The 18,336-nt window shown below is 36.8% G+C and overlaps 1 protein-coding gene across 6 annotated transcripts in view; it reads right to left on the bottom strand.

The window, feature by feature from the left end:
- Nucleotides 1-1,690: 1,690 nt before the first annotated feature.
- The window catches only part of Tm7sf3 (transmembrane 7 superfamily member 3), a 38,214-nt gene continuing 21,568 nt past the window's right edge, over nucleotides 1,691-18,336 (bottom strand). For 5 of the 6 annotated variants that reach the window (XM_020156799.2, XM_074083065.1, XM_074083066.1 and 2 more), the window contains 7 exons: nucleotides 17,990-18,167; nucleotides 12,793-12,879; nucleotides 10,816-10,896; nucleotides 10,074-10,226; nucleotides 6,073-6,170; nucleotides 5,116-5,278; nucleotides 1,691-3,622 (listed from right to left, as the gene is read on the bottom strand). In XM_020156799.2, coding sequence (XP_020012388.1) covers nucleotides 3,360-3,622; nucleotides 5,116-5,278; nucleotides 6,073-6,170; nucleotides 10,074-10,226; nucleotides 10,816-10,896; nucleotides 12,793-12,879; nucleotides 17,990-18,167 — 1,023 coding nt within the window. In that variant the 3' untranslated portion in view covers nucleotides 1,691-3,359. The remainder of the gene's footprint in view (nucleotides 3,623-5,115; nucleotides 5,279-6,072; nucleotides 6,171-10,073; nucleotides 10,227-10,815; nucleotides 10,897-12,792; nucleotides 12,880-17,989; nucleotides 18,168-18,336) is intronic. The other variant, XM_074083064.1, reaches the window with a different exon arrangement.

Here is an 18,336-nt window from a genome sequence, read left to right as displayed (position 1 = left end):
GTAGCACTCATTATGTCTCATTATCACTCATTATCTCCCTTCCCCCTCCCTGCCTTCCTGCCACAGGGTCCTTGCAAATACAATGGCCAAAGTGCCAAGAAGCATTTCCACTAACAATCAGGATAAGAAAATTTGTAAAATATATTACTTTGCCAGAGCTGCCAAAACAAAGAATACAAGACTGGGTGGCCTAAACAACTATGTCAGTCCTGGAGGACTGAAAGGCCATGAACAAAGTGCTGGCAGGGGTTGGTTTCTTCTGATGCATCTCTGCAGGTGGTTACTCTTGCTGCTGTTCACATGGCCTTTCCTCAAAGCATATGCCCCTGGTGTTTTTAATAAATCTTAATCTCTTAACAGGGATGTCAGATTGGATTAGGGCCACTCTTAGTTTAAACACCTCTTTAAAGGCACTGCTCCAAATATTAGGGCAGGGAGAGATGTTCCAGTGCTTCAACATATAATATAAAGGAAAACACAGGTAGCTGCTCTCTCAGCAAGGACTGAAGCACAATGGAGGACTGAAAAGAGAAAGTCAGACCAAAAATTCTGGGTTTTAAGAATGTTACTAACAGGTATTAAGGACATCACCAAGGTTCTCTAAAACTGCTGCTACAGACACATTTATAGTTACTGGAAAATTTAAAATATCTATTATGTATCAGTGATTTGAAATAAATAAGAAATGGTCTGTGACCTCAGAATATTAACTTGTAAAAATAATAATTTCCAAAGAAAGAGACCATGGCTACAAATTAAGAACATTCAATTCATCAGAAGTAAATTGAAAATAATCAGTGTTTTACATCTTCATCATGATAGAATGTAAAGCTCATTTTTTTGGTTATGGGGTCAGGTGTCCCCAGCTTTGGTAAGGGCACTGTTTTCTGAGAATTTCCCCAGGTATAAAAAGGTCAGAAACATGTTCTCTAAAATCCTTTCCAGACCTAATATTCTAGTAATTTCTTAGAATCAATTTTCTATCCCACCTTCTATAGAAAACTCAACTGGCCTACAGTATTACTTAGCTAGTATGGTTTGACAATCTGATAGCCAAGTTGTAACAGGTTAATCAAACCTTTTTGAAAACATTTATAAAAACTGTGTACCAGGTTTTCTTGTAATATAACTACTTTTCTTCAGTTTGACACACCTGAAGTGCTAATGAGACCAACAAAAATTAATCCATTAGAAGAAATCAGCTTTCTATCAAAACCGAGATCTCTTTTACTTCCTATCATCCTTGAGCTCATTTTTTAAGATAAAAAACTAAATTTTCCAGGTTTAATAATTCTGTTTCTATACCTCTGAAGCTGTTCTCTCATGTCTTATTGCTATGGTACAAATATAATAAGTAAAAAGTTTTATAATAGTTGGTAATGAGGCTTTCTAGCACTTCTTCCAAAATAGGAATTTAGGCCAAACATGATAGTTCAAGTCTGTAATCCCAGCTAATCAGGATGTAAAGACTGGGAGGATTGTGGTTTGAGGCCAGGTCAGGCAAAAGTCGAAGAGACCCCATCTCAACCAATGACTGGACATGACAGCACATGCTTGGCATCCCAACTACACAGAGACACACAAATAGGAGGATCATGGTCTAGGTGGGCCCAGCCATAAAGTGAGACCTTATCTCAAAATAACCAATGCAAAACGGGCTACCTATCAAGTTTGAGGCCCTGAGTCCAAATTCCAGTACCACCAAAACCAAACAAGGAATTTATTGTAAAAATCACATAAACTGACTTTTTATTACAAATTATTATAAAATCTTCTTAAATAATTTGTATAACTCCTTCCAACAAACTGTGTTCTGCCTTTCAGCATCTTAACTGGCAGTGCATTCTGATGGTACAAACTTTTTCAGAATGTACAAAGATCTGGTACAAGCCAGGATCCCTACAGTGAATTATTTTTTTTTAAAGTACTAGTACTTTTTGTTACTGAGTTGTAGTCAGTAAGAATAACAGAATAAATAGTAATAGGACACTTGTGTTGAATTTTTTAAGGCAAAAAAAAAAAAGTTTGTTTTATATTTTTCCATTGTTTTATCCTTCCCAAAACATTTTTAAAAGCAAAAATTGAAGAGTTTCCTAATTACCTGAAACTTCAATAATCTACTGTACTTTGAAGAAACTATAAAAAGCAGCATCAATTAAATAGTGGTTACTTCACAAATGTACATACTACAATCATAACCTATCTCAGTATCACTCAAGCATGTCAGAGAAACCAGCTCACAGTCCAGTACCCTGACAGGTAAGGAAAAAGGCTGTGCACAGGAGATAAGCAACCCAAAGTATTCAGGTGCTTTGTTGTGGGGAGACAAGAGTGTCAAACTGAGGCAACACTCCTTACAGAATCCAAAGTGGTCCTAATCACAAGAGCAGGTCCTGTGAACACTTGAGTGCTTGTTGACTACCTCATCACTTCAAAACACAGGTGGCACAAAGGCTTTACAGAGAAAAGCAATTATTCAAAACTCTACACCATAGCAGACAGAACTGAAGTACAAAATTTTTTAAAGTTGTTAATGGCCCTATGGATTAATTAAAGGTCAACTTTCTTCCTAGAAACAAAACACAACCCATATGTCATCTAATGCAGTTAAAAATAAAGATCAGCTGTCAACACAGGCCTTCAAAGAAAAAAGACAACAGGCAATTACTTGGAATATAAATAGACCATCAAGTTCTATTTATCTATATAAGTGGACCTATTTTCAAATAACAGAAATAATGTAGCTATTTAAATTACCATTTTAAACAATATTAGACAAAAAACAAAGGAACCTACTGAACTGTACGTTACACTTGAAAATAAGTTGGTAAATTTTATGTGTATTTTACCACAATTAAAAATTTTTTAAGCTTTGGGGAGAAGGGGTACCTTGCTGATTTAAATTTAAAAACAAAATGTTACTTCTCTTTTTATATTCTGATGTTCAAAGGATCAGTACCGAATGCCTGTATTTCTAAGCACAGAAGCAAATAATACTTAAGTAACTTTAGTCGCAGGGGAAAGACTGTTTAAGGAGCATTAAAAATAAAAACCAGGGCTTTACAAAAGAATCACTTTTTTTTTTTAGGTCTATCTATTTAATGGAATATGTTGACCACTTATTTATAAACCAAAAGGTGATTTCTTGAGTATTTGGAAAAAGGAAAAACATCCCTACCAGCAACTTTTTGGTCTCATTTAGAATCATCCTAACTCCCTTGTGTACCCTCACTGTATTAATAAGGGCACCATAATATCATGCAAAGCCTGATCCCAATCTGGACTTTGCACAGGGTATTGCTGAAGCAGTCTAAGCATGAACTCCACAGCAGAGGCACACTGACCAATCCTGTGACCATCTATAGAAGCAGAGGTGTCCTTTCTCCAGCCAGCTGTTCCTTCTGGAAGAGCTCTTTGATTTGGGTTAATCGACCATACAGCCTCTCTCTCAATGGAGGGATGTGGTGGCTGGGGTCCAGAATGTTCGTTATTCTGCGTTCTCTTTCTTGCTTCCACAGTTTGTATGGGTGGGGGGGCGGAAATGGCTGCCTTCTTTCTCTTCCAATCTGTAAGGTAATTCCACTGACAGCCAGCATCCCCCATGTTGCCAGGACAATAAAATCTAAACAACAAAAGAGAAGCACTGTTTGAAGCTTCGTATTTTAAAACCTAACATGTAACAATACAACCCTTCATGAACTAAATCTGTGTCTTCCTTTCTAATATCAGACTTCCTTATGAGTCCTATGTTCAGTTTCTCACTTGCAAACCAAGGGGTGAGTAAGGAAGCTATGTGTTATTTTTCAATTAAGAACTTTCGGTTACAGGCATACAAAAAGTCTAAATAGGTCATAATATTTTATCAATTGTTTGGATCCTTGCACTTGATCAGTGCCCAAAGACACAACTGTTGGTTTCTGCAGATGGGGGTTGGGGGCAAAAAGCAACGATCTAGTTATGCTCTATATATGGGACACTAGCCACTGTCATGCTCATTTCTTTCCCATTCTACTTTCCAAGGGACCCTACCTAGTCATATAGAGAAGACGTGGAACTGCATGAAAATATACCACAGGTTGTATTAAATTTCTAGTAAATGTTTTGCTTCTTGACAAAACATTGTCTTGTACTTAAAGCTTCAAACACATGGATTTCAAGGTCTCTACCATCAACCTCTTATCCAAAGGGAAAGTTCTGGATAGTAGAAAGAATTGTCCTAGAAGTTCATAACAACACAGTTGTGCTTGTTCAACATACCTTCAATTCTAAAACATGATTTTCCACCTTCCACATCTTAACATTTCTGGAATCAACATATTTTACATTTGTGAACATTTAAAGTGGTGGTCATTATTTTTTCCTTCAAAAAGTTAGTGGAAAATCTTTAATGGATAGAATCTTAAAATTGGGGAGATAATATATATACTTACTAACTGAAAAATCACAATTTTCACTAGCAAATTGTATCCTGCATTAAAGGAAGGAAACAACGAATAACTGAAAAATTAAACTAGGATGTCATTCTCATCTGTTATTCTGCCCCCACCTGTGGGGTATCAAACATCCTTACTATCAGCATTTTTCCCCATCTGAGAGTTGACTTACATTTAGTTACCTAAGTAATCCTGGCCTGGAAATTTCTTTTTTATTGGAAAAATATTTTATTAGCATGTATTAATTGTATAAAGGAGTTTCATTGTGATATGTCCATACACATCAATGTTCTTTGATCAAATTCATTCCCTCTATTACTCTACTTGTTCCCTGTCCCCCAACCCTTTGTGTTGTATTTAATGGATTTCATTATTCTATTTTCATACATTCACATAAAGTACTTCAATCATATTCACGCTCCCACACTTTCTTTTCACCTTCTCACCCACTGGTTTGAAATTTCTTAATAGATTTTTTAGTAAATTTTTAGAAATTTGCAATTCAACCACCTTGACTTATGATCACATGATTATAAGTTATTAACACAGAGCTGTCATAGCATTTGTATAGCATGTTTCCTCTTTTCATCCCAGTTGACACTTTCATGTGTTCTTTTTCACATGGGTGACTCAACACTTCCTAGTTGACAATCACTCCAGTTTTTGGATTTAAAAGTCTTACCATTAGTTTGAAAAGGCACATTTGTGAAAGCCCTGTGGAAATCCATGTTGAGTGCTCTCCTGAGGACATTCAAAGTGATATAAGAAAGGCTAGTGTACATGTAGCTGTCAATGGCCAAAACCACTGAGTATGAGCCAATGACTCCACAAGTCAGGATGTTCATCTGTGAAAGAACAAAAGAGTCAGGCATTATCCCAGGTAGAACATGTATAGTTTCTAACTCTCACAACTGGCTTCAATGTCAGAGAATCACTTTTGTTCCCTCAGGGCTCATGAAAAGATTCCAGATCTTAGAGACAATAAAGGTTACCTGAAAACATAAACTTAAAAACAAAAAAAAACCCATAGTGGGTTCTTAAAATACAGTTTAGCTTATTGAAACATAGTCATGCACCACAAAACAACATTCCAGTCAATAACTGACTGCATATACAATAGCAGTCTCATAAGATTCTATCACCTAGTAACATTGTAGCCCTCATACTTTGTACACTCCATGTTTGCACTATGACAAAATCACAAGAAAATACAGTTTTGAGAATGTGGTCCCATTCAGCAGTGTATGACTATTCTATAAAAAATAACCTTTCTTGTAAAAAAAAAAACCAAACTTCAATAATAAAATTTAATTAGATGAGACCCATTCTGGAGAGGCAGCTAAAATTGTTACTCCATCATGTTGCTGCACTAGAGTAAGATGAACTTCCCTGCTTCCACTGCTGAAATACATTGATAATTGATGCTCTATTTGATGGAAAAGCAGAAAACACTGAGTGAGAGTCATACATACAGTTTCCTTTGCTTTCAGAGTAATGTCTATTTGAAAGCAGTCATCTGATACAAATAATCATATAGCCTTCCCTAGTAAATTTGTTACTGTACAAAATGGTACAATAAGAGATCAGCTGAAGGCCCAGGACAATATAATAAACAAATCTAACTTGATGAAACACTTACTATTCTTAGGCAGCCCATGAAAATTACTGGAATGAGGATAGCTATACAAGAGAAAATCACCCAAAAAACAGCATCATCATGAAAAACCTTCAGGTTTCCTGAAAAAAGAAGTGAAGAATTAATAAGAGTCTCACACAGTTAAATTTCATTGTCAATATCTGAACACAGACATACACTGAAGGTTTAAAGTAACAACCAGGGAACATGAAGTCTGATTTTATTCACTCAACTATCAACAAAATCTCCTTTAAAGGGTATGTTTGGGGTCTAGGGATAGGAGAATCCTGCACTTAGTAGCAGGATAGTTAAGAAGCAAGAGTCCCAGCTTTTTCATTCACTGGCCCTGTCACCCTGGGCCTCAGTTTCCATGAAATGAAACTTATGTCCCTAAATTTCTGTGCTTCCCTGTTTTGTACTAGGGGAGGGCAGGAATCCACAAGTAAAAGGACATTCAAAGTTAAACTGTGAATACAATATAAGCAGCAAAATCCTCTTAATAGATTCTTACCATCAACCCATATCCTGCCAAACACTGCACATGAAGAAATCAGGGACAAACAGGAGTTAACATTCATCTGTTTCTATCAAGCCCTTCTGCTGCCAGATTCCAACTATAGGGCAAATCTTAGGGTGACACAGAACCAATATATGACAGCTCCTTTTTATAAATTAATTGTAAAAAGCAAAGACAGGCATAGTGATACATAATTATAGTAACTATAATTATAGTCTCAGCTACTCAGGAGGCTGGGACAGAATGTGAGTTTGAGGCCAGCCTGGGCAATTTAGCAAGAGCCCGTCTCAAAATACAAAATATTGGGGTGCTGAGGGTGTAAGTCACTGGTAAAGCTCTTGACTAGTGTATGCAAGAGCTTTAATTCAATCTCCAGTATCACAAGAAAAGACAAAAAAGTCTTCCAAGGAATATAGTGATTGAAAATAATTGGGTCAGGCATGGTAGTGGATGTCTGTAATTTCAACTACTTGGGAGGTAGAAATAGAAAACTCAAGGGTATCCAGCCAAAAAATTAGTGAGACCCTATCTCAGCAAATAAGCTAAGCACAGTGGAACACATCTGTAACCCCAGCTACTTGGGAAGTGGAGGTAGGACGATTGTGGTCCAAGACTAGCCCAGCCAAAAAGCACAGGACTCTTGGCTTTTTTTTTTTTTCAAGGGCTGGGGGTGTGGCTCAAGTGGTAGAGCACTTGATAGCAAGTATGAGGCCCTGCACCACCAAAATAAGGAATTCCAGTTATGATACAGGCATGTGAAGAATGGATCTTTTCCCTTTTCAGAGACTTCAATGATTAAAACTTCCAACCAACAACTTGACTTCAAATAAGCAAACCTCAATGTAGAAACACAAGAATTATGAAAAAACAAGGAAATGTAATACCTCAAAAAAAAAATCATAGAATAAAAAATTTGAATGGTAGTGAAATGTATGAAATTTCAAATGTTTAACTCAAAAGGGTAAAAAGATTGACCAATGAAATTATAGAACATATGAATAAACAGCTAAATCAACTCAGAGAATACAAACAGCTAAATAAACTCAAAGGGGATACAAGTAAACAGTTGAATGAAATACAACAATGCAAGATATAAAATGGGAATTTGATAAAGATATAGAAATCTTTTATGGCTTAGTATTATTCTATGGTATATATAAGAAAATGGATGGTAGAAATCATCATGTTGAGCAAGATAGGCCAAGCTCAAAAACCAAAACAGCACATGGTCTCGCTAACTTGTGGAACCTAGACCTAAAATAATGATCATGACGATAAAAATGGGACATGAATGCAAAGGGAGGAAGAAGAAAAGGATACTGAGGGGTGAAGAGGATTATAGTATGCTAGATTTCTTCTAACACCAGTCAGAATGAAGATCATCAAGAAAACAAACAACAACAATGCTGGTGAGGATACAGGGGAAAGGAACCTTTATATACTGTCAGGGTAAATGTAAATCAGTGCACCCACTATGGAAATCAGTATGGAGGTTCCTCAAAAACCTAAAAACCTAAAAACAGAGCTACAGCATCCTGGGTGCACATCCAAAGGAATGTACATTAGTACATAATGGAGATCCTAGCACATTCATGTTCATAATAGCACCATTAACAATAGTGAAATTATAGAATCAGCCCAGTTGCCCATCAACTGATGAATGGATAAAGAAAATGTGGTCTATATACACAATGGAGTATTATTCAGCTATAAAGAAGAATGAAATTATGACATTTGCAGGAAAATGGATGGAACTACAGATAATCTTGTTAATCAAAATAAGCCAGACTGTGAAAGAGAAATACTGTATATTCTCTCTCATATACAAAATCCAGATAGATGATCTATAACTTAGAACAGTGTGTAAAATTGAATCTGTTTTGGGGTAGGAGTCGGGGAAGGGGGAAGAATGAAATAAGAGGGTGAAGGGGGATGTAAAAATGATGGAAGTGTTATATGCATGTATAAAAATAAAATAATGTAGTCTGTTGAAATTGTTTTTTAAATGGGGGTGCATTAAGAAATAATAGAGGTGCTGAATTTGATTAAAGTATACTATATTCACATGTGGAAATACTAGTGATAACCCTTCTTTGTACAATTAATATATGCTAATAATAAAAGTTGAATACAAGAAAGATGAAAATTAAGATTTTTATTTATTTATATTATCTCACTCCTCACTTCTATCCTATAAAACAGTTTTATAGATAATAAAATAAAGCTTAAGTACTTTGTCCAAGGTTATAAGCTAATAAGGGCACTAAGAACAGAGCCAGAATGCACGTTAGATTTTCTTCTGACTTCATAATTTATCCTCATGCTCCTCATCCAAAAGCACAATAACTACTAAAAATTCTAACTTATGATCTCTCCATCCTCTAAGTCTTAACAAAAATTGGGAGAGCCCATTAAATAGTATCTGATTTATCACATATAGGACAGGGCTTCAAATTTGCATCTTCATCCAATATCTCCCTCATGTGAATGTTATTTAAAGTCTAAAGACTACTTAAGAGAGGTAGCAACCTCTCATTAGACTTTCTAGATATAAGTGGGAGGCAAGGGCACAGAGCATAAAACATGCTTATCTACCAGCCAGTCAGTAAACACATGGGCTTATCAATTCTCATCTTTAAAAAAAATCTTTAGAGAGGCTAGGATACATGAATTGCACTTTATTATAGCCTACATTCTCAAGAGCTGACAGCCTCGCAAAGCAGCTATTTTTATATCTAATACCTCCATTACTTCCATCAATTTTATTTTTCTAATATAAGAACTAAACATTATCACAGAAAGGAAATAACCTAGGTAGAGTATCTTTGGATGTACTCTTTTTTTTTTTTTGCTTTGCACTTTGACAACAATCTGGAAATATGTTATTGTACGACTACTAAGAATGCTAACTGATAAATTAACCACATTGTTTTAAATTGATAGAAATAAAATTATTTAAAACAAAACAAAATCCCACAGACCATCTTTGTGCAAATGCTCTACAGTAATTACAAGCAGGTACCTTGGGAATACCTGGGGGTTCGGCAAAGGGTGGGAATAGAGATGCAGGATCCAAGAGAAGACTGGGAATAAGTATTAGGTTCCCCAGCTCAACTATCATCAGAGAAACATTAAATTTATCTGTGAGAGCTACTAGGCCTCTGCTTATGAATCACTTTAAAAAAAAAAGAGTTCCAGAGCTTTAAAAATTTTTGTTCTGCCATAATGCAAATTGCCTTTACCTTCATTAATTTTAACACAGCACATGCACAAAAAGCTACCTTTAAAGACATTCTATAATTCATCTAGTACAGCACAGCATGCCTTTGAGGAAAGAGAGATTCTTATTTATACTGGCTCTCTCCAAAAATACATCATCAGTCCAAGTTTCCAGAACTCTATTCCTGGCAGTATTTGAGTCTAGAGAGCCAAAGAAAGTCTTCCAAACTCCAAAAACAGTGAATTGAACATACAGAACGCTCCCTACCCAGTGGAGTGAAGAAAGTCATGGTTGATACGAAGAATCCCAGCACTAGTCCAATACACAGCATGCAGAGTGTAAGGATTCCAAATCGCCACCATGCAGCCACCAAAAAAGTTCCACCGATGCTTCCAGCTATTGCTGTTAGGAGCAAGCGAACTGTACAAAGGGAGAAAATACACTTTTGGATCACCAGCATTTCCTACTGTGTGCTTTAGACATATAAGACTGATCAGAGCCAGCCTCAGCCTTCCCTTGGTCAGCATGAAAACAACATGGAGCAGCCCTCACTAAGGAGGGCACTGTTCTGAGAGATGGAAACTAGTCATAGTGTCAAACCCCACAAGATTGGTGACAGGCTTGTCTTGTCAGTAAGTTGGGACCAATGAAGGAAAAGTGCCTATTAAGTAACAAGGGTAAAAGGGTGATAAGATAAAGAAAATCTTATCATTTTGCTTGTTATTCATTTCATATCTTTAATATATGACATAGCTGGAACACAAGTTCATATTCCTAAGTACCAGGTAATTTACCATGCAGATTTAAAACCCAGAAAGAAGGCCTGAATGAGCATTTTTAAAAAATGTGTTCAGAGCATAGGTTGCCCATTATTTCACACACATAATGGAATATCATCTACTATGCGTCAAACTGCAGAAGGAAAGGTAGAATGCTAACATGGCAATTTCCCTTTTGAACACCCAGTTAAGATAAACTATAAAGTTTAGTTTCATAAACTTCCACTTACCATCATACTTAATAGATGTCAGTCTTGTAATCAGTATATAAAAGAAGAATCCCAGGAAGATAAAACCTATGAAGAATAATTCTAGTAGCAAACCAACATCAAACAAACAAAAAATAAGCTGAGGTCAGATTCTCTTTTTACAATGCAATTTAAATACCTAATCTACAAATGTATACTTAAGCTCCCAGAATTTATTTATTATAGCATTCAAGAAAGAAAAAGATTGTCAAAAAGGCAAGAGAACTTTAGATGTCATTAGGAATGAATAATACATTAAGAACAGTGTTAACTACAGGACACACTTTCATGTAGGCAGGTCAGTTTCAATTGTTATTTCTTAATTTCATCACACATTTTAATACATTTATATTTTCTATTTTAAACAAAAATAGTACTTTTTCCTTCTTAAAGTGTTGAGGATCAAACAAACTAGGACATTTTGCTTGTGTCTAATCTGAAATGCACACTACATTTTAAGATACATAAAGAAAAAAACATATAAAACCAAAATATTCAAAAGTGAAATGTGAGCTGGGCTCCTGTGGCTCCTAGCTGCTTAGGAGGCAGAGATCAGGAGGCTCGTGGCTCAAAGTCAGACAAGAAAAATAGTTCACAAGACCCTATTCTCAAAAATACCCAACACAAAGGCTGATGGAGTGACTCAAGGGGTAGGATGCCAGCCTAGCAAACATGAGGGCCTGAGTTCAAACCCCAGTAACACCAAGAAAAAAGAAAAGAAAAATGTGGAGGAGTGGAGAATGGGAAGAAAATAAAGGGGGTGAATTTGTTCAAAGTACACTATACATGTATATGAAATGATCACAATGAAATTCCCTTCTATTAATGTACACTAATTCAAAAGTACAATAAAACTCTTGTTACAAAAAGTAAAATGTGACTTTTGTACCTTCTTTTAGATCATCTTTTTATCTTCATCTGTTAAAATTAGTTAAAGTACAAACACATCAACAACTTGGTTTCCTATAAGTCTGTCTTGATGAAGTAGGACACAGCTCTATCTATTGTCTTAAATTCTTCTCAGTCATTGGTAACACTTATACCATGTCTCAATTTCGATTATATATAAAATGATACATATCAATGTAAATGAAAAACTTGCTAAGATCTTTGGTATTTTGCCCATAGCAAAGCAATTAAATTCTTTGTTAAAGAATCATTCTACACCCTGAGGAATTAAATATTCCTCACAGTATTCCCTTAAATTAATCAAGAAAAGGTGTCATATGGAGAGAAAGGAATTGTAACTTGAACACTTTATTATAGCAAATTCAAAGAATTGCATTAGGTCAGGATTATGCTTACTCTACACTTGTTACTCAGTTATATACTTTGTTGATTAATAAAGATTGTTTTGTTTAGTTTTGCCTTCTGTTCTTGAGAAAACAGGCAAGTCTTGAACTTTTGATCTTCCTACCTTCGCATCCTAAATTCTGGGATTACAGGTATATGCCACCATGCCCAGCAGGACGTTTTTTTAAATAATTAAAAACATTACATAAATGATAGCCCAAAGAATGGAAATCAGTTCAGTGAGCATAATTTATATTCTACTCCCTACTCTGTGCCTTACTCTGGATCTGAAGTTCTCTTTGGTGGCTGAAGTCTCCAGGACTGGGCAGACATTTCGGTCTCACTGTACACTATAGTCCAGAAATCTGATTTGTATGAGATTTAAAATCTCAGTGATGTCTAACTAGTAGATCTAGCAATTAAAGAAGTTTGCCACACAAACCAAATTTTATATCCCTTTTAATAAGAGGAAGATGTACTCTACTGTTGAGAAAAAATAAGAATGAAGAGCAACTCATTAGAGTCAGAGAAAGAAACCAGCCATAATCTATGAAGACAATGAAGAGAAGTAAGCACTCATTCTCCTTATGAATCATAAATTCCTAAGCAGCAATAAAGGCAAAATACCATGAGGCATATAACTAGCATTTACATTGAATGGGATACCTGTTTTCCAGAATCTGTGTCCAAAGAAACAAATGAAGAGACCAAGCAGGGCAAAAAGAGTGAAGAACACTTTGGTAGACAGTCTTCCTAAAAAATAATGAAATTTAGTGGATAAGTAAATCTAATTTGATACTCTGTATTTAATTAAGATTCATGGAAAAAGCAAAGTGAAATGACAATGATTTATTCTAAATATGCATAATTTATCTTAAAAATACTCATGTGCCCCTAATGAATTAATCTACATAAGCAATTAATGTCAATGGCTGTTTTTATAACAATTGAGAAATCAGGCAATACAAGCTACTGACATTAAAAGAACATGTATAAAACTATAAAACCACACATGTACATATCACTTCCAATCTTATCAATACACACTGCTTTGAGAAAAAAATATTTCATTAAAACCAACAAAAAAGCGCAATGTGCTTCATGATGTTAAAGAATCTCTAATCCCATGGTCCTTCGTAAGTATAAACTTAAATACAGACGCCATGACTACTCAAAAGATACAGTTTATCAAAGAGAAAATATGCTCACTAAATAATTCACCATCATCATAACTTCTTTAAGATAAACATAAGAAAATAATCCCTGAACTAAGAACAAAAGCAAAACACCATACAATCTCTTATGAAAAATGTTACAAATTTGCCACAAATTGAAACACACCAAAATACTTAACAATACCCAAATGGAGATACCATAAAGACACATTTAATTAAGAAAAAAGACCACAATTTGCAGGACATAATGTATACCTACAAATCATCTTTTCTGAGAATGAGGAGCCCAGAAGGCAGATTATGTAAAAGACAGAAATGACACATTCTGCTTATTTTAGATCTATGGTTGATTGTCACCAAAAATAGGGAGCTGAGTGGAATGAGTTTTTTCAAATGAAAATCTGGTGTAAGGTTCCAACCAGTATGACCACCAAGATAGTAAGATCTTCTGACTCAATAAAAAACTAAACATAGAGCTAGCTATTCTTCTATGACATCAGAAATTAACTCTCTCCTATCACAGTACCAGGAAGGAGAGAAAAATAATTATTCAAATAAAGTCAGAGGATAGGGAAAGTTTCATAAGAAGCAGAATCTTGAGACAGCACAAGAGAGGAAATAAGCAGTCACTTTGGGAGGGGGGAGAATAAGGACAAAGGAATGAGTGGAACAGGATCACAGCAGACAAAGTTTAAAGGGATTTAACCATCACAGTTCCACTAGAGATGATACACAAACCAAGGTTTTAATTAAAAAGCAATGTGGATACATCCTTCCTGTTCACTCTCAGGAAGGGCCTTCTGTTACTCATTAGGCTTGAAAATGAAAGTAGTTTTCTGCACAGAACTGACACCTATTGATGTTTACCCTCTAACTGGACTGGCACCTACCCCCTGGTATACCTGGTCCCTAATGTAGACATTGCCCCAAACAATCAGTCCTTAACTACCCACTGCAGTGGTAATCCAAACAGAGGGCCATCCAAGGGTTAAAAATAGCTACAGATATAAACACCTATAGAAAAAGTAACCATAGGAGATTCAACAATGCCGGCTAGAGGGAGGAAGCAGAAAGTGTGCCTCCAATAGTGAAATGTTGGAGAGATGCTGGAGACACACCTTGCAGGCAAAACCACCGAGAAGAGGCAAAACTTTGACCACTCAACACCTCCAGGCAGCACAGAGAATCTCCACTTCACATTAAACGGAGAAATGAGGAGGGCCCCTGGGCCTCCAGTTGCTGGCGCCCAGATGGCTTGGGAAGATGCGGACAAGGTGAGCTAAGCGGTATGGGGTACTTCTACAGACAACCCTGGGCCAGAACGGCATAGCCCCCTGGACAGACCAACCTCCACCGGGGGGGGGGGGAAAAAAGAGAAACTGAGTACTAAGCAATAAGAACAATAAAGACATGTAGCAAAGAGGGTGGGGCGCACTGATCGCCAAAGAGGGGGGGAGGAGACTACTTCACGGAACTGTAAATAAACAAGCCGGGCCTGGCCGAAGAGGCTCCAGCAGGAGCGGGGGGCGCACGCCCAGAAAAAAAAAAATAGTAACAGGACCAGCATCACTAGGAGGCTTCCACTAGAGGATGGAAGGGCAATTGGATCAGACCACTTCTCCTCAGTCTAGCATGAGTCTTAACACAGAGCTTGGGGTGCTTTGTGATCAGGAGGGGCTCTGGTGTGAAGGGTTCAAGGAAAGAAACAGAAGAACCCAGACATGATTTAGTCTATAAGTTTAAAATACAAACTTACATCTTTCTAGGTATCTTGCATTCTCTCTCTCAAGGATTCTGGCAATAGAAGACTAGGTGACACAGAATCTTTGCATGATCACACTTTAGTGAGGCTCCTGAACCCTCTCACTGACCCATCTGTGCATAACCTTGTAAACTTCAGTTTCAGCAAGATCTCTGATAAACCAAATTAGCACGAACTAGCCCCTGCCATTATCTGACCACCCTCCTCATCCTTCACCAAAGTGATGTCTGACTACCCTGGCCTGACTTTAAGCAAAAACCCTGTTATTTCAGATTAGACAGAATTCTCCCAGACCCCGGATATAATTTTCCACCCATAGGCCCCACCCTGCTCCTTGGCTGTAAGTTTTCACTGCCCGAGCTGTATCTGGAGTTGAGTCCACTCTTTCTCTCCCATTCCAAAGTCCACTGCAGTGGTCCCTATACCTATAACAATACCCTTTTCCCCTGAATAAAGGCTTCTTTGCTGCACCTAAACAAGTGTTACTGAATTTTTTTTTTTTAAGAATGGGATGCAGCTGTACTAGAGGGAAGGAACCCTAATTCCTGGAACAAGCACAACAGACATTATTCTTCAAAGCAAAAATCCTTGAAAAGGCTATTTGAACTCTTCCAATTTCAGTTCTCCTATTTGTTCTTACATATTCCAGTCATACCACTCCACTGGAACAGCTTTCACTGGCACCAATAGCCTCCAGCCTCCATGATGCTCAAGCCACTAATCACTTTTTACCCAAACCTACCTGCAACATCTGACATAGCTCATTACTCTCTTTCTTGAAACACTTTCTCTCACTGCCTTCAAAAACATCACTTTCTGCTTATCACTCCTGCTCCTCCTTCTCAGTCACCTTGGCCAACACACACTGGAGCCCCAGGACTTATCCTGAGACACCTTTCCCTTTTCTACATATTCATCCACAGATGAAGTCTACAGCCTTAAATACCACATGTTTAATCTGATGGCTTCCAAGATAATTTCAAGCCTGGACTCTCTCTTAAATTCTAGCTGATACATATAACCAACTGTGGATTGAAAATCTCCACTTGAATGCTTAATAGTGCTCTCAAACTGAACATGTTCCAAATTGAACTCTAGATATGCCCTCCGAATCCTGTTCCCACCTCTGTCTGTAGTTGATCAGGCCAAAAACTACAGTCATGTTAACACTGCTTTCTCCCTCATTTAATCCATCACCATACCCTATTTTAAAATATATACAGCCACACATTGCTGAAATCTGGGACAACCAGGGTGAAATTAGAAAAATGCCATTGATCAACCACTTAGTAATAAACGTTTCAGGCAAAGACCACAGTTTGCAAAAATAGTGAGGATTTGAGAATGAGATTCACTAAAAATACCTCCCCAAAAGACACTTAAAGAGGAAAATAGTGACTATGGTGAGGAAAACTGGGAGCCATTACTACCAAGTAACCAAGGTTATCATTACCAATTATGAGAAAAACATCAAGTGAGAAGGACACAGTCATCACTTCCAGAATTTAACCATGAGGAAACATCAAAGCAACTAAAATTAAGAACATCCCAAAAAATAAACATCTTGTATTTCTCAAAAAAGTTCAAAGTCTTAAAAGAAAAACACTGAGAAGTCATTGCACATTATAAGGAAACTAAGGCAACACATCAGCTAAAGGCAACTCAGGATCCTAAATTGGACCTTGAACAAGGAAAAAACAAACTTTGGGGGACTTATTTAATTTCAATGTCCTCTAAGACATTAGTGGAACAACTAGTGAAATTTGATAACATCTTCAGATGAGGTAACAGTACTGTATCAATGTTAATTTTGTGGTTCTGATTATTTTACTATGGTTATCTAAAAAAATAAACACAGAAGTATTTAAGGACTGCAAGATTTTTATGTAAGGTCTTTATGTCTCCAATTTACTCTCAAATGTTTCAGAAAATAAGAGTTGTGTGTGTGTATGCATATATATATTTATAGAAAGAGAGAAAGAAGACAGAATGAAAAGCAAACATCATAGTATGTTTACTAGTATTAGAGAAATCAGGGTGAAATTATGCCAATTTTTTTAAATTTTTGCATCTTTTGTGAAACTATTCCAATAAACTGTTAAATGGAAGTGCCCATGTGCATGCACACACACACATAGACATGCATACACTGATTTCACAATTGCAACATCTTCGCTGTCACAGTTCTCCCTAAATCACCATCAACTCTCACCTAGATTATTTCAGGGCCTCCTGACCAATCTTGCTGTTCCTACTCTTGCCCCTATCTTTTCTCTAAAGGCACCCAGTGATTCCATCAAAGTGTAAGTGAGATATTATTTGCTCAAAATCTTCCACTACTTTTCCATTTCCTTCAGAATAAAAGCTGAAGCCTGTATTATGAATTACAAGCCTACACCTGATCTGCCAGCCCCTGAACCTCTGGCCTCACCTCTCCTCTCACCTTCCTCATTCTGGAGCCACTGTTCTTGCTGCCTTTCTCCAGACCCCCAGGCAGGCTCCCAGAAGTGGGACTTTGTGTCTGCCTGCACGCACTGTCCCCAGATACCCACCTGGCTGTCTGCCTCCAAGGCCTTCCCCAGCCATCTATCTGATATTCTTCTTCCCAACATGTGTTATATCTTCCTTTCCTACTCTGTTTTTCTTTTAGTGCTCATAAGTTTCTCACACAGTAGGTATTTTATAAATTCATTTTGTCTGTCTCATCTCCTACACTGCATATAATACATATCCCAAGTACTTTGGTTGTTTTGTTCACTGCTACATTCCTTGAAGAGAGTAGAATAATGTAGGGACTCAAAAGGCATTGGTTGAATGAGTGAGTGAAAACTAGACAATAGCATTTGAACATCCTTAAATTTATATTAGTAGAAATTATCTGCAAAGCCAAAGAAGAATCTGTCAAAATTTAAATACATATACTCACCAAGAGAAGCACAATTATTGTCCACTGCCTCAAAGCTGCAAGCATATGTGTGAGCAGGAACATAAGCAGCAGATGTATTTAGGAATGGGTCCCAAACAATGACATTATAAATGACTCCTTGTCCCCGGAGGGTAGAGAAGGAAACAACTGTTTTGTCGTTAGCTGTTAGGGTAACTACCTAAAGCCAAAAATAATGCACGATTATTGCTTTGACTTTTTAAAGCTGTTTTAATATAATCCCACCTACATTTAATGAATTGTAATATTAATTTTGGACAGGCACCAGTAGCTCACGCCTGTACTCCTAGCTACTCAGGAGGGAGAAAACAGCAGGATCGCAGTTCAAA

The sequence above is a fragment of the Castor canadensis genome, chromosome 8 (assembly GCF_047511655.1).
Source record: "Castor canadensis chromosome 8, mCasCan1.hap1v2, whole genome shotgun sequence".
NCBI classification, from domain to species: domain Eukaryota; kingdom Metazoa; phylum Chordata; class Mammalia; order Rodentia; family Castoridae; genus Castor; species Castor canadensis.
Note: the sequence above shows the minus strand (reverse complement) of the source record. Positions and strands in the feature narration are given on the sequence as shown.